At 45.8% G+C, this 15,573-nt stretch overlaps 1 protein-coding gene across 6 annotated transcripts in view; it reads left to right on the top strand.

Annotated features, from left to right (window-relative positions):
* Window positions 1–9,524, top strand: part of fgf13a (fibroblast growth factor 13a) — a 53,865-nt gene extending 44,341 nt beyond the window's left edge. For all 6 annotated transcript variants that reach the window (XM_011610445.2, XM_029847532.1, XM_029847535.1 and 3 more), the window contains 2 exons: window positions 5,340–5,538; window positions 7,636–9,524. In XM_011610445.2, the coding sequence (XP_011608747.1) occupies window positions 5,340–5,538; window positions 7,636–7,772 (336 nt within the window). In that variant the 3' untranslated portion in view covers window positions 7,773–9,524. The remainder of the gene's footprint in view (window positions 1–5,339; window positions 5,539–7,635) is intronic.
* The last annotated feature ends 6,049 nt before the right edge of the window (window positions 9,525–15,573 follow it).

The following is a 15,573-nucleotide window of genomic DNA, read 5'->3' as shown; positions in this document are numbered from 1 at the left end:
TGATCATACAAAACAATACAAAGAGGTGCAGAGTTGAGGCAAGAGACCCCTAAGGGCCTGTTCGAGGCCTCTACTCACAAAAACTGCAATACAACAAGATAATCAAGAAAATAAATGAAAAAGAAAGAAAGATAAAGACAATAATAATTACAACTAGAAAGCACTCGGAGAGCGCAGACGTCCGCCAAGCGCAACAATTCCTGGCATATTGTGATTTCCACCATAAATATTAGTCCCGCATATACTTTGACTACATATTTAGATTCCTTGACCATAAAAACATACCGTTAGCCACTGGAATCATAACAATATATGTCTTAGTTCAATAGTTATTCACGAAAAAAAATTCACGCTTTGAAACAATTTTACTTTGTACGGCGCGAGCGCCTCAGCGGCGGCTACGAGGCGCGTTCACGAACTCTCCTTCGGCGTGAGGTTTCAGCTTCGTGGCTATTAATTCACTCACCACAAAACTTGCACGCATAATATTCTCTCTATCGGTACATGGTCGTGTGAAAGCTGCTTGTTGAGCCTCCAAACTCCGGCGAAGAGCGTTAATTTTATCCAAACTCATCTGTCCTTTCAACTCGTCGAGTTTAGCGTGTTTCGCTAGGCATTATTCGTCCGTGTCAATCAGTCCAGCCCACTACGTACATCACATGCTGTGTTCACTGACCCTGACCTTGACTCAGACGTAACATAACCGTCTGTTTTATCTCAGAAAACGGGACAGGAAAAATATTTCCTCTTGTTACGAAAGAAATTACAGAATACGAAAGGCAAAAATACGCTACCGCTGCTACTCGCAGCTCGCGGAGTTTAGCGAACGGTCCCATTGTATAAGTGCATATATAAAATATAAAAATCTTATTGCGTTGCGGGCCGGTAGAAATGGTCTCGTAGGCCGTATACGGCCCGGAGGCCGGAGGTTCCCCACCCCTGCTTTAGATGGACTCAGGACAACCCTATTGACTTTAGCCGGACCTCTTTACCTTCATGTGTTATGGGATGACAGGATGTAAAAGCAGAGCTGCGCACGTTAACGTGACACAGTGCAGTCAGGCATAACACCGGTCCCAGTCAATGATTAGTACGACCAAAACCTGACAGCATAATTGCTGCAGTGGAGTGATTGTGTGGTCCGCTCATAATTCCATTTTAATAAGTGTTTGACAACATGTTGGTGGAGCTGCCTGCTGGGATTATACAACAGTAATTCAACGTGTCGCCACACTACACACAGGGACACACACTCCTGCGCCACATTTAGCGTGGCTCCCCACCAGTCTGCAGTTGAGTGATTTTAATGTCACCAGCTTGGCTGACAGTAATTGGCCACACGCATTAATCCTGTACTGGATTAGTTTTCAGCCTCTAAAAGCAGGGACATGCAAATGTAGCCGTCTTTGTCAACATCTTACAGTAGCATGTTACGTGAATAATTCATTTTCAGACAGAAACAGGCTGCAGGTGCCAAAGTTGTTACCCACAAATGCGCCGTTTTTCCCAGCTAGTGACCACATGGCCTGGATCAAAAGCTCTGGTCCTCGTTTGACCACATCCAGGCCAGTCGGCTCCCCAAATAGCTTAAACTGGATATAGATTTTTAACTTCTACATAATAAGTATTTATTTGTTTGACTCTTATAGTGCTGGTCGTTTGGTTGGAGCCTCAAATGCATGAGATGTAGATCTTAGGGCTGGGGCTGGGGGTGGGGGTGGGGGTGAGGGGGGTTTAAAGCTTGCAGCTTGAGCTAAATTGGAAAGTGAATTGAAGTGGATTGAATTGAATGTGGAGCTGGCTGCCTGACAGCCTTGCTCAGATTGCTCCTATAGCAAAGTGAAGTCACACCGTAAAGCAGCCAATAGCAGGTCGGTGTTGGTGGGAGATTCCCAATCAACAGCGGAGTGACAACAGATGACGCACTCTGGGTTTGGGGATGGGGGGGGGGCACTGCTGCAGGGATCTGGCTGTCTCTTGTTCTTCTTTGTACTTGTGCACAAATGCATGCATGAATCGCAACGTGAGCGCACTCTGAGTTAACGCCTATGTGTAACAAGAGAAGCGCATAAATATTCAGCATAATTGATTCACATGATCCTTTTTCCTGCCGTTAGAGCACAGACGGGGCCGCTTGCACGTGCAGCCATTTTTACATTTTTACAACTGTGGGATGTGTACGTGCTGTATAAGTGCCTACTGTATATGGAGGGGGGGGGGGGGGGGGGGGGGGGGGCGAGTGGTGAGAAGAAGATGCACATGTGTGGGTGAGGGAGAACGCAGTGAGAATCTGATCTTTCGGCATCAACGTGTGGGAGAATAAGCAATAGTTCATTTATTAGTTTTTTCATTGCTGTCCTCGTTCCTCATTTCCTCTCATATTTGCACAGCTCAGAAGCAGGAAATTTAAACGTGAAATAAACACTCGTCGCACACCAGTTGGCAAGGCAACGGAACAGGTTTGCTCATGTTGCGGGTGAAAAGGACGTGTGGGTTTATATCTGCTCCGTGGGGTTAGATATCTCAAAAGCAGTGCTTAACGTGGTGTTAATAATTTCCTGGTTGGGTCATATTTGAATTAGTATGAGTCACTGAGGCTCCAGAGGAGTCTCATCCAGGCTGCTGCTTGTGAGTGCACGTAAAATGGAGAGTTCAGGGCTCCTGGGAGAGAGATATTATCAGGTTAATATTGAGGATTTTCACTGAAATCACTTTCATTTTAAAACCTCTCCCATGGCCATGAATCCTCTGTCCCGGTGGGTAGAGAAAGAAAACAGGTTGCCAGACAGAGCTAAATAAGTTTCCCCATCTTCCTCTATCTTATTTCTTGCGTGTAAATCCTTTTACGAGCGCTCGCCAACATCCCTCAGACGTGCGGTATGTGAACAAGCAGGCGTTCTCAACCCTTTAGCGCGCTGCAATCCTTTAAAAAATGAGCAGATCTGTTTGTTTCAACCCAATGAGCTGGATCATTAACTACTTTGCGTTGGTTATGAGCCTTGCGGCTGATGTTTTGAAGGTGCTGCTCCTGGGTGTGTCGAGTCGTGGTGGGAGTCTTTCAGCCCGGTTTTGTCAGTCGAAGACCCTGACGTTGAAGAGCTGGATGCGTTTCAGAGTCCAGAAGCTACCCAACAGGCCTGCGTGCTGTCGTAACGGTGTCATCTAGTTTTCAATATGGCAGCTGAGCACACACGGGGCAGTGCTCAACGGGGCCAGTAGAGATCAAATTCATTCATGTTTGCTTTTCCTCTCCCTAATTTAATCACAGGCTGAAAAAAAATGTAATTACTCACGGGGAGAAATGTCTGACAGGACGGAAATCCGTTTTACAGCGCGTTATAATTGATCTTGCGTTCTTCACATGACTGCCTTGTTTAACGGCACATGCATTTCACAGCCACCCTTGGTGCTGCCCAAGTGTGTAATTACGCAGAGGTCTCTAAGATGGGTCAGCGTGTGCGAGTGGCTCATACATTTCCATCAGCAGTAAACACCCGGCGATGTTTAATACCGAGATGTATTAACGTCAGCATTAAATGTCGTTCATGTGCGGACAGTTAGCGCGTCGCACAGTTAGCGCTCGATGCTGCACTGATTTAAGTTCAATTAAATCCTCTGCGCATTCCGACGCCCTCAATAAAGAAGCCACGTTGTCCGTAAAGAGTAAAGTGACTCGTATGTATGAAGGCAGCGTCTGTCTGAGTGCCGTCATTCTCCCGTCCGTCCATTTGTGCATCCATCCGGCTAAACGGCAGACATTTTCCTGGTCAAGGACAGTCGTGGGCAGAAGTGGACGGCTCTTTGCTGTTGTATTGGCTATGAGACATCAGGTCTAAACTCAAACCAAACCAGTTAACCCGCATTTATCCAAAGTTCTGGTTTTATATTCAATATTTACAAGCAAATATACATATTGCGTCATTAAAAATCCATTTAGCTAAACCACAACAAAGTGGCGGACGGAGCGAGATGACAGGACTGATAGTTCTATGCAGATAATGTCCTGTTTTTCATTTCTAAAGTGATTTCCTCTCACTCCATCTGGTCCTGCAGCCACGATTAAAGTGATATGAGCTGTTTTTTTTTTTAAACTGGGAGATTGGTTTCAGTGAACAACAAACACACTGTTTAGCAAAAGCGATGCTCCTGCAGGGCGTTCAAAAGAATCGTGGGGATCTCCTGCCATTCTGCTGCCTCCTGATGTCAGTCTAAGTTCCCTGTAAAGCTACTCCAGTGCAGCGGCAGCAGCCGTCCCCTCCTCATCGTCTCTTCATCCATCCATCCACGGTATCTGTTTATCAATAAGTGATTATTCCTCACAAGACCGAGTCCTCGCCAAATCCACATAAGCTCGTTATTAGAGACAGAATCCTGGCGTCAGAACCCGCCTGTCGTGTTTGTGCACAAATGCCAAAGACGCTGCCAAGTCTCTCTGAGATCGTAGCTCTGAGATCAGAGCAAGAGTGAACAGAGAAGATGACACGCAGTTTAAAAAAGGATGAACTATTAGCACATAGGCGCTCAGGACGATAAAGAAAGATTATAGTGAAGCTGGATATGAATTATTCTTCTGTAAATGGTTTTAACGGGTCTGTAACAGGTGACTAATGCATAATTGAAATCTAATGCTGTAAGCTCCCAGCTGGGTCTCCAGCCCTCCCAGTGGGCTTAGAGCATTTATTCAAATGGACCGTTCGGGATCCCTGTCGTGCGGCAGCTCACGCCCGGACCAGGATCAGGATGCATCCCGTCGAGGCGAAACATCCCAAGGTTCCCGTCTGACTTCAACCGGTGCAACTGGGTGTGAGAGAGGGCAATAATGTCAGGCAGTGGGGTGATTCTGGGGGCTTCTGGGCGACAAAAAAGGCAATTCACAAACAAAGTAAAACATACGAAGCGTTTATATGAGGTTCAAAATTAAAGAATCTGCATCATCGTAATACATTTATATACCAGATCATATATAAACCCCCTCTACAAACACCATTGCATTAGAGCAACACACAGTACCTTGTCTTTTATTCATGCCTCATGTATATCTGTCATATCTCTGTTATCTGTGCCATAAAAGTCTACATTATTGACCAGAGTGAGTGGAAACAGTAGCTTTAGAGGGCTCCCCGGAGACATGGTCCAAGCAGATAGCAACGAGACGCTGCTTCCTCCTGTGCTGTCCGAGGGTGTTCTGGATGCGCAATGAAGCGTTGGTAACTTGCGCTCTGTTGTAATGAACTGTTACATCTCTGCTCAGACTGGGATGTCAGAGGCTCTGGAGACTTTGTAAATTACTGTCTAACAACTGCCGTGTGCCGTATCTACATTTCTTTCTGCCCTCACAGGAACACTTTACACCAGAGTGCAAATTCAAGGAGTCGGTGTTCGAGAACTATTACGTGACGTACTCCTCCATGATATATCGGCAGCAGCAGTCGGGCAGGGGCTGGTACCTCGGTCTGAACAAGGAGGGGGAAATCATGAAGGGGAACCACGTCAAGAAGAACAAGCCAGCAGCCCACTTCCTTCCCAAACCTCTGAAAGGTGCGTACGGATCCTCCTCTTTCTCCCATTCTCAGGTGGTTTCTCCACACGGGCCGTTCCAAACATGGAACACAGCGTCCAGTTTCAGCAAAAATGGAAAACGAGTCCTGAATGTGCTCCAAATCTGGCTTCAGGGCGTAAAGTGGATGTAAATGTCACAGTGGAGGGTTGTAAACATACTTTAATGTAAATCCTGACAACAGAGCGAAAGTTGGTGTGACACGACAACTAACGGGGAAGTTTCGCCGGCAGTCGGCAACGGTTAAAAGTTTGAAAAAGAACCTTTTTGAATGAATGTCCTCATTTTTTCTATGTTCGTTGAGTCCTTGAGGACGTTCTGAGACTAAACGAGCTGCGTTCTGCCATTTAGCTTCCTCTGTAGAAACGCGGGCCTATTCAAGCAGCCGCCTCCGGCTGGTCGCCCTCGGCTGCTGACGCACGCCGGCAGGAGCCCGAACCATTCTCTCTGACCAGGAGGGAGAAGGACCACAGATTAAAACGCTTTCAATAGTCACACCCAGCAATTTAATTCCAGACTGTAGTCAGAGCTCCACCCATAGAGCCGAGGAATCAGCCAGGGAAAAACGTCTCTCTTCCCTTTGTGGAAAAGGCCGCGGTCCTTTCATCTTCAATGAGGCGCAGATCTACCTGTCAACAGAGAGGAGGCAACAGAGACTGCGCGCTTTCACTTCGGGGCCTTTTGAAAGGACGGCCGTGCAAAGACTCAAACAAAGAGAAGAAAGAGCCGGTTTTGAGGTTGTCGGCTCCTCCGTAGTTTCAGTTTGTGTCACGTGACACTTTTTTGTGGCGTTTTCAAACCAATCTAACCCAGTTTTGACAAAGTTTTTACTTTTACCACCTCCACTGTCTGAACTTAGGCTTTAGTGTTGGAATATGCAGGTTTATAGTCAATATGTATTTATATGGCCTCAGATTCATGTGATGATACACTATTTGACCAGCACATTTTAAAAACTGATGTTCTTTTTAACTTTTCCTCATTTCTTATTTACACAACATCGAGGTGATGGATGTTTCACATTCTGCTGGAGCCGAGATCTTAAGAATCTAACTCGGTCCTGTGGGATCACTGTGATGTTTATGCCCCTCCATTTACCATCCAGCCACCTCTCAAACGCACCTTATAGCAACAGAGAAATGCTGAGTAATAAAGATGAATGTAGGCCGCGCGGGACAGTAATTCAGGTTCCAATAACTGGCATGCTCGGCTTATTCTGTTTATAAGAAAACAATAGTATTATTCAGGTTCAATGGCAGAATGAGAATAAATGTGAAAGGTTCTCCTTCTACGTGAGTTCTATATCCAATCGTTTGCATAATTTACATTCCAAATGCAGCAAACCAATAGAAAAAAGCCTCGCCAAAGAAAGGAAACAAAACATAATAAAACCCTACCAATTTGTTCCAGCAGCTCGCGTAATTCGAGGCAGTGGTGATGCAGCGCTCCAATCAAGATCCCTGCCTCTGGCACTGGCCTCCCTTCCAGCCGTTATTCACCATTCTTCTGTTCCACTCTATGAGTCCCCGAGCCCACAGCCTTTCAATCGCTCGCTCTCTCTGAATGGAGCAGGTTGGGCTCACACTGTTCAATCTTAAGTGGGAAAATCCTCTTACCACTCCTTCTAAAAGTCACAAAGTGCTGCCCTTTCGAGAAAAATGTGCTTTACTGGTGATGGGCGCCAGAAAAAAAAATAAAATGGGGCATGAGGTTAGTTCTAAATGTCATTTGTCCACCATTATATGGATGTAATATTTCCAGTAAGAAGGCTGGAACCAGTGGATTCCCTGTGAAATCCTGCCATTTATTGACGCGTGCAAGGATGGTCTATTGATTTCTGCTGTAGCAAAATAAAAAAAAAAATGCTGCTCTAAGTGAAGTGTCTGAAGGGCTGGGTCGGCTGTTTCAGCCACAGTCTCCCAGAGGAACCAACATCAAGCAGCATCCTAGACAGGAGGAGGCTCTGAACCCAAAGCCTGAGCCTTCTCCTGAACAGCGAAACAAGCAGAAATTGTAATCTACTGCCGTGAAACTGGGCCTCTTCTGTCCGAATCATCCTCTTCTCTGTGTCTCCGTAGTGGCGATGTACAGAGAGCCATCCCTCCACGACTTGACGGAGTTCTCCCGCTCCGGCAGCGGCACGCCCACCAAGAGCCGGAGCGCCTCGGCGATGCTCAACGGGGGCAAAGCCGTCAGCCAGAACGAGTCGACGTAGCCGAGCCGAGCCCAGGCCCGGGGTGGAACCGCGAAAACCTTACCTCCAGCAGAGCGTAAATCCAAGCAGACGTCTATCACTGACAAGCAAAACAGGACTAGCGACAACGAATCACACGCAAGCATCTAGCTAACACCATTAGGTACGCCATCCCATCGGGACATTAGCTATCAGACACCATCCGTTCAGAGTTCTTTTTTGCTTACCTGTGCTATCAACGGTGACATACTAGTGAGCATTTTTACCCGACTTGATTTCTTTCTTTCCTGGTTTATCGACTGCGTTAACTTTCTCCTGGCATCACGTTGACACCAAGCGCTCATGCATCTGTCAGACGGGGATGCAAAGACGTGCAGGAATCCAGGGCAGCCGCCGGCGCGGGCCCTGACCTCCGTCTCATCCATAGTTCTGCGGATTAAAAGCCTATAAACTCCCTGGTGTTGCACAGCCCGGCGCTGCTGGGACTGCGGCAGGCCAGACGGTAGCTCTCCTGTGTCCTAATGCACACGCTCAGAGACTGAGCTCTCTATAGCATGGGGAAACCAAGCCTATGTTCAACTGACCTGATATAGAAGGGACAGAGTGGCTCCTGTCACAAACGCCACAGCTGCACCTTGGGGTTTTGTTTTTCCTTCCGTTTCCTCTGATTTTTTTGTAAATTAGCCAAGAGCCGTTTATTTAAGAGCTGGTTTCATTTTTCTCCCCTTTTTTCTTCCTCTTGTTCTTTTCCCACAGCATTTGGGTCTCTGTATTTCTACTGCTGTTTCTTAACTAAAAGGGGTTCCAGCAAACCAAAGACTGAACATAAAGAGTGTCCCTTTAAGCAGCTGAACCGTGCCAGAATAAAGGCAAAGCTGGATCTCAACTCCCCGTTTTCATTGTACATTTTTTATTAAAAGAAAGCAAAAAAAAATCACAGGAGTAGAGGAACAGTGGAAGGAGGAAGTGATTTGAAATGCTTGGAATCGGGCGGCGCGCTCGATGCCGCGCTCTCTGCTGATACGCTTGACGACACAGATCCGAGGCGACTGCTTTGTGTTCCCATTCCCTTCTGTTACCACTGTGTCACGCCGTCTTTGTCTCTTGTTCTCGTGATCTTTTCCCCCCCTGTTTCTCTGTGCTCGTGCCATCCTCCGGACACCCCCCCCCCCAACCCCCATCCTTTTTCCATCTAGTTCTAATATCGGATACAGGCCCCTCCCCAGGATGCTTGTTATGTGTTTTAGTAACTTATCGTGGTGACATTTTCTATAATTAAAAAAAATAATACTGTGGACTTTTAGGTGGCTTAACATTTTATAGGACCTGTCATATTTGTAAACGTTGGAAAAAAATGCTGAAGACCCCCCCTCTCTCGCACAGGGCATGTACAAACACAGTGATGTACACTACGGACCCTTTTTACGGGCTAGGTCCTCCTCCCTTCAGCTACTTTCTTCTTATGCTTCTGGGGTGACTTTCTTTTTCTTGCTTTCCTCCAGGAGATTTCTTTGTTCCTTTCTTTCTTTCTTTGGTTTAGGTAAACCTTGTGCATGGGAGGAAGCAGAGAAATTCTGGTTTAGACATGCATGATGTAGGCTATGTGTATTAACCCCTGTTGGATCATGTGTTCCAAACTACCAGGCTAAAACCGATAAGACAACATTTACTGGCAGATGCTGTAGCTGCCTGAAACCTTCCAGTTGATTATTCTTTGTTGTATACACGAAAATGCACTGAATAAAATGTTTATATGAAGATATACTTTTAAAATGCGTCCGATTTTTTTCGCTCCATCTCGTGGACCAACGATCAAACCTTGGTTTCCTCCGCTGGTGTTCATCTGCCTCAAGCAGTCATTAATACTAATGGTTCAGCTTTTTACTATAAATTGGCTTTTCCTCATTTTTGGTATTAAAAACGATACATATATCTTATTTTCCTTCTACTTGGTCCACAGTCAAAAGTCAAAAAGAATTTAATGTCTGATTTTATGGTTCCCATTTAAGAATCGCAGGTACTTTAACCCCCTGAAATAAATCAGGATATTTATTTGAGGGTTTGTTGCCAAGGTGACGCCAATAAAGTAAGAAAAACTAAATCTTCAAAGGTGTGGGCAATTACAAACAAAAAAGAAAGCTAATGTGTCAGAGCAGAGCACTACAGGGCACTTCAAGCCCATTTTAAGAGCCTGGAATGAGCCCATCTCCGTCCTAACAAGATGGAGGAGATGAGACATCAGTGTGGTCCTCGGGGGTTGTCTCATTACACTCATTACCAGCAGAGACGGGAGAACTTATAGGCCCGGGTAATAGAAGCCCCGATATGAGCTGCTTCATGGTTCATGCTGCCCCCCTCCTCAATTTCCTACTTCCCATCTCTAAACTCCATTCGTTAGCAGAGGGCAGCTCAATTTATTACAGCTGTCCGCTTTGTTCAGAGGCAACGTGAGCGTCTGCTAGCTTCACTTCAGGTTCTCTCCTGGTTAAATCACTTCCATCACCCCCCCTTTCCCCCTCCCCACCACCACCACCCCCTGTTAGTAATCTGTCATGAATCAGAGCTGTTATATCCAGCATGTGAGCTCTGTGTACCTGTGAACGCCACACCTCATTACCCTTTATCACAGCCGGCAGATGCACAATGCCTCCCGTTCCCTCTCTCGCTGTCTCTCACACTCCTTAAACAAGTGGTCATTTTCAATCCGTCGACATCAGTATCTGTTCTAATCCATCAAGCAGCCAGCGGACGGCACCAATTTACCCAGCCACTGATTACAACATCTTAAATAAAACTCTTTCTTCGTCACCAGTTTTCCAGTTTTGCTAAATATAACTACTAAATACTTTAAGTTACACCAAAAAACATTTCCCGCCTGCCACTCAGGAAGTCAGTGCATACAGTTGCTGTCTTAATAAAACATGCTGGGAGGATGTGTGCTTTTTCCCAGAAACCCCAAAGCCAAATGTACCACGGCCCCTCAGAGAAGCTTAATTGCCAACGAAACTTAATCTGCGCAAACCTCCCAGGAGTGGCTGCAGCTCTCATTAGCACGGCCTTTCTTAATTTCCTTGTTGTGGACGCTGGAATAAATAACTACATGACTGAACAAAGAGGATTAAAGCAAAGACAAACAGATCTGCGCAGATCCAGATCCTGGAATGATCAGATGAAATCATGAGACGTGCTTTTAGTGTTATTGAGTGTGGATAAATTAGCACTTTTGGTGCTTAAATTAGCACTTTTGGTGCTTAAATAAGCACCAAAAGCATAGGTGAGAGATTAGAACATTCCAGTTCTCTGCTGCTCAGCTACCAATAATCCCCAGGACTGTCCTCCTTCATCGCTTCGGCCCTGGACGCCTCCGAAAACCTCAGTGGCTCCACTCTCGCCAGATTAGCCGACGCAGAAAGCGTCTCGCACCTCTGCTTATCGGCGGCAGGAGACGCAGCCGGAGCGAGAGGAGGAGTGTGAGACGCCGGGAAAGAACGCACCTTGATAAGGCTGACCATAAATAACACGAGGCGCCGTTTAATGAAGGCTCTGGTCGCGTTCTGTTCCAGCTGTTCCAGCTGCTCCAGATGCTGCGTTTAGACACAAATGTGAAAGACAAAAACAACTATGCAGAATTCCAAAGAGTGGATAATTGGACAGATGGAGAATAAATACATATATATATATATATTTATATTCGCTCTTATTTAGACCAGAAATTATGTTTTCTTTTTTTTCCAGCCAGTGAGTGATCACATATTCCAGTCTCGGCCAGGAAAAAGAGATTAACCCTGTAATCCATACACATCAAAACAAGCCATTACTTTAATGAATCATCCCTGGTTGCTCTGAGCAGCTTTGGAAGATCAGCTTCAAATTTGACTTTTAATTAATCTAATGAGGTTCAGAGTGGAGGGTTCGGCAAAATGAAGAAGGAAAGAATGACAAACAGAAGGAAACCAAATAGAAATGGGTTGTGCCACATATTCAGTGCACTGAGGTCATGATCAGAGGGGCAGAGGTGAGGAGGCCGGTCGTGACAAACCCGCTGGCTCGTCTTCAGGAGAGGCTGTAAATGCAGCTCATTCAACACACGCAGCGCATGAGCCCTCATCATGACTCTGCACTTTTGTTTGCCGCCCCCGTGTTGGAGGATAATCAAGTGTCATTAACTCCAGCAGTCAGGAACCAATTGGTTTTATTTAATTCTTTAATGAGGGCTTATTTGAAATTAGATTCATTTAGACGATGATGATACATTACGCAACAACACATTTCTGCACTCCTTATTTATTTTTTATACCTTTGTTGTTTCAACTTACGCACACAAAAAAAGCATTTCATAATGGATTCGCTCCAGTACTTTTAGATTCAGCTTATTCAGAAACTCTGTCAGCAGAGCCAAAGCCGTTCCCTCAGGATGACAGGAACTTATTGTGTAACTCTGCCTCCAACAGAGGGACTTACTGTAGCTCTTCCTGTTTGTCACAGACTAGAGATATTTAAATATTCCACAGAAACCACAACATCTCCGAAATCTGATTGTTCTCAGCGTCGTAGCTTGGATGTTTGTTGATAGTTAACAGCACCTTTGCGGTCCCCCCAACCCTTTTTTTTAAATTAACCTGTCCTCATCCTCATTCCCTCCTACTTGTGCAGGAGGGAATCCCTTCTCCTGCCTCCTCGCTGCAGCCGGCCACCCGTTACATAACAGGGACGGAGCACGCCAGACAGCCAGCACTCATCTCTACGAGCATACAGCAACGCATAAGGCAGGCAGCGTGGGGTGGGGAACAGGCAGGCAAGGACCCCATCCAATATTTATGAAGCCTCTGCGTCCCCCCCCGGAGTCCCCCCCTCCCCCATATCCACTCCTCCTCACAGCAGTACAGTAGGCAGACCCTGGAAAACTGCAAAACATTTTGCATTTATCCCCTCGAATCCTGCGTGACTGGCTCCTGCAGCAGAGTCCTCGCCAATGAGGTGCACAAGAGTTCATGTACGATGCATCATCAGGGAGCATTCATGAGAAAACAAAAGCTGGACTGGGATCATGAAACGTGTGGCTGCTGTTCAGCCTCTGCTGTCAGGAGCAGAGCAGTATTAACTGATGATGGTGATGGTGATGGTGATGATGGTGATGGTGATGGTGATGGTGATGGTGATGATGATGGTGGTGGTGATGATAATGATGATGATGATGGTGATGGTGATGGTGATGATGATGGTGATGGTGATGGTGATGATGATGGTGGTGGTGATGATAATGATGATGATGATGGTGATGGTGATGATGATGATGGTGATGGTGATGATGATGGTGATGGTGATGATGATGATGGTGATGGTGATGGTGATGATGATGGTGGTGGTGATGATAATGATGATGATGATGGTGGTGATGATGATGATGATGATGGTGATGATGGTGATGATGATGATTATGATGATGGTGATGATGATGGTGATGATGATGATTATGATGATGGTGATGATGATGATGATGATGATGATGATGGTGATGATGATAATGATGGTGGTGATGATGATGATGATGGTGATGATGGTGATGATGATGGTGGTGATGATGATGATGGTGATGGTGATGATGATGATGATGGTGATGGTGGTGATGATGATGATGGTGATGGTGATGGTGATGATGATGGTGGTGATGATGATGATGATGGTGATGATGATAATGATGGTGGTGATGATGATGATGATGGTGATGATGGTGATGATGATGGTGGTGATGATGATGATGGTGATGGTGATGATGATGATGATGGTGATGGTGGTGATGATGATGGTGGTGATGATGATGATGGTGATGATGATGGTGATGATGATGATGATGGTGATGATGGTGATGATGATGATGGTGGTGATGATGATGATGATGATGATGGTGATGATGATGATGATGTGTGAGACTTTCTCCTCCTACCTGTAGACACACACTGACGACCCCTCGTTTAGCATGTGCGGGGGTGGGGGGGATGGGGGGGGATGGGGGGAGCGTAGATAAGAGCAAAGAACTCTAATAACCCCTGGGGACTAATTGATCATGAGCGAGGTGTTCCTCTTCTTCTCCCCTCTTCTTCATATCCTGGTGCTAATTTCACCTGTCTATACTGGGACTTGAGGTGGGGACGGCTAATATACAAGCTTGGAGATCACTGGCTTAAATCCCCATTAGCCCCTCGTTCTGAGCTCAAATGAACCAGGATGTCAATATGTTGGCTCGCCTGCTCTCAGCCGTCCCCACTGAGCTGGAGTCAGCAGTCTGGGGACGCAGATCTGCTGTCACAGGGTATCAGGATCCATTTAAACTGTCCAAAAGTTAGATGAGAACTTTATCCAAACATCCCGGTCAATAATTCAGGGACAGAGGCTGCAGGACTGCTGATCACAATCAAGTTTACCCACTAATAGTGACGTAACGGTGCCGCGCCATTGTCAAATTTACTAGCAGCAGTTTAACACCAAATATTTAAGATGAGGAAAGAATAAATCTCAATTCATATAGTTCCTGCTTTACTTTTCCCACAGTGTCATCTCCTCAGATACTGGAAATTAAAGAGTTCAGTGCTAACGAACACAACACAATTCAACACAACATTTAGTAAATAAAGCGCCCCACATAGAAAAAGAATATTTTCTTGCATCATGCAGTGTTTTTACCAGCAGCCTTTTTCTGGCCCCAGCTCAGTGGGTGACATAACAACATGTTTTGACATTGGGAGCAGGTTCAAAATGGCTGTGATGTCACAGATTGTAAACTTTTGATAGAAAGAGCTCTCAGAATGCTTAAAATAATTAGAGCAATGGAAACTTTCTGTCTTCTGTAGTTTGGTTTGTCAGAGCTACACATCACGCTTCCTGGAATACCACTTTAATAAGCAGTTTGTGGTCGATTTACAGCTTCTCTCAGGCATTCAGGTACGCTTTCTGCAAACAAATGTGAGTCCCAGTTCAGCCGCTTCTGAGCTTTATTTTATACGTATAAGTCGAAGCCTCTCTGGACTCGACCTCATTGAGTCCAATTAGAATAAAAGTATTTTGTTTTTTGTTTGAACTGAGCGTCACAAGAATATTGCAGCGCGATGGTCTTACCTCATGCTCCGTATGTACAGAGCAACACACACACACAGAGCCCTAAACTAACCAACCTCAAAGAATAAATGTGTGTGAACACGCACCACTGCATTTGCGTCATTAGGATTTTTCACCAGGAACAGGATGGGACAATGAAAACGTTCCCGATTTGTCAGACTTTGTGTTTTGCATTATTTACAATTCAAAAAGACACGAGAAGGTGACAGAAAGAGAGAGAGAGACAGTCGGTCTGAGCTCACCTCACACATGGGGCCAGTTGCCATGGTTTCAGAGTAGTTGTTGCTGGTGTTGCTGTGCCAATGGGAGGCAGGCAGCTGGTCGCTGAACAGCAGCAGATGGAGCAGCGCAGGTTTCCAAGAACACACAGGCGCCGTCCCACGCCTACATGTGTCATATCATTAATGTCATCATTTCCCTCTCCACACACACACACACACACACACACACAAACAAGCACACACACTCTCTGGTGAGACTTTAGCCTTTTTAAGTGGCAGCGTCTCCTCGAGCAGAGCATCAGACCACGGAGAACAAAGGAACATGATGCCAGTGACACAAGAATTACCGTCTGATCTTCATGTGCAGGTCCTGCAGTCAAGAGCCAATTGACTAATTACTCTGACGTGCCCCTAACATGGCTGTGTGATCGTTCCACACCCTCTCTCTCTCAGAGTTTGTAGTGATTAGTGTCACGCTAACCCCACCC

Source organism: Takifugu rubripes, chromosome 14 (genome assembly GCF_901000725.2).
Source record: "Takifugu rubripes chromosome 14, fTakRub1.2, whole genome shotgun sequence".
NCBI classification, from domain to species: domain Eukaryota; kingdom Metazoa; phylum Chordata; class Actinopteri; order Tetraodontiformes; family Tetraodontidae; genus Takifugu; species Takifugu rubripes.
The sequence above is the reverse complement of the archived record's forward strand: the minus strand, read 5'-3'. Positions and strand labels throughout refer to the sequence as shown.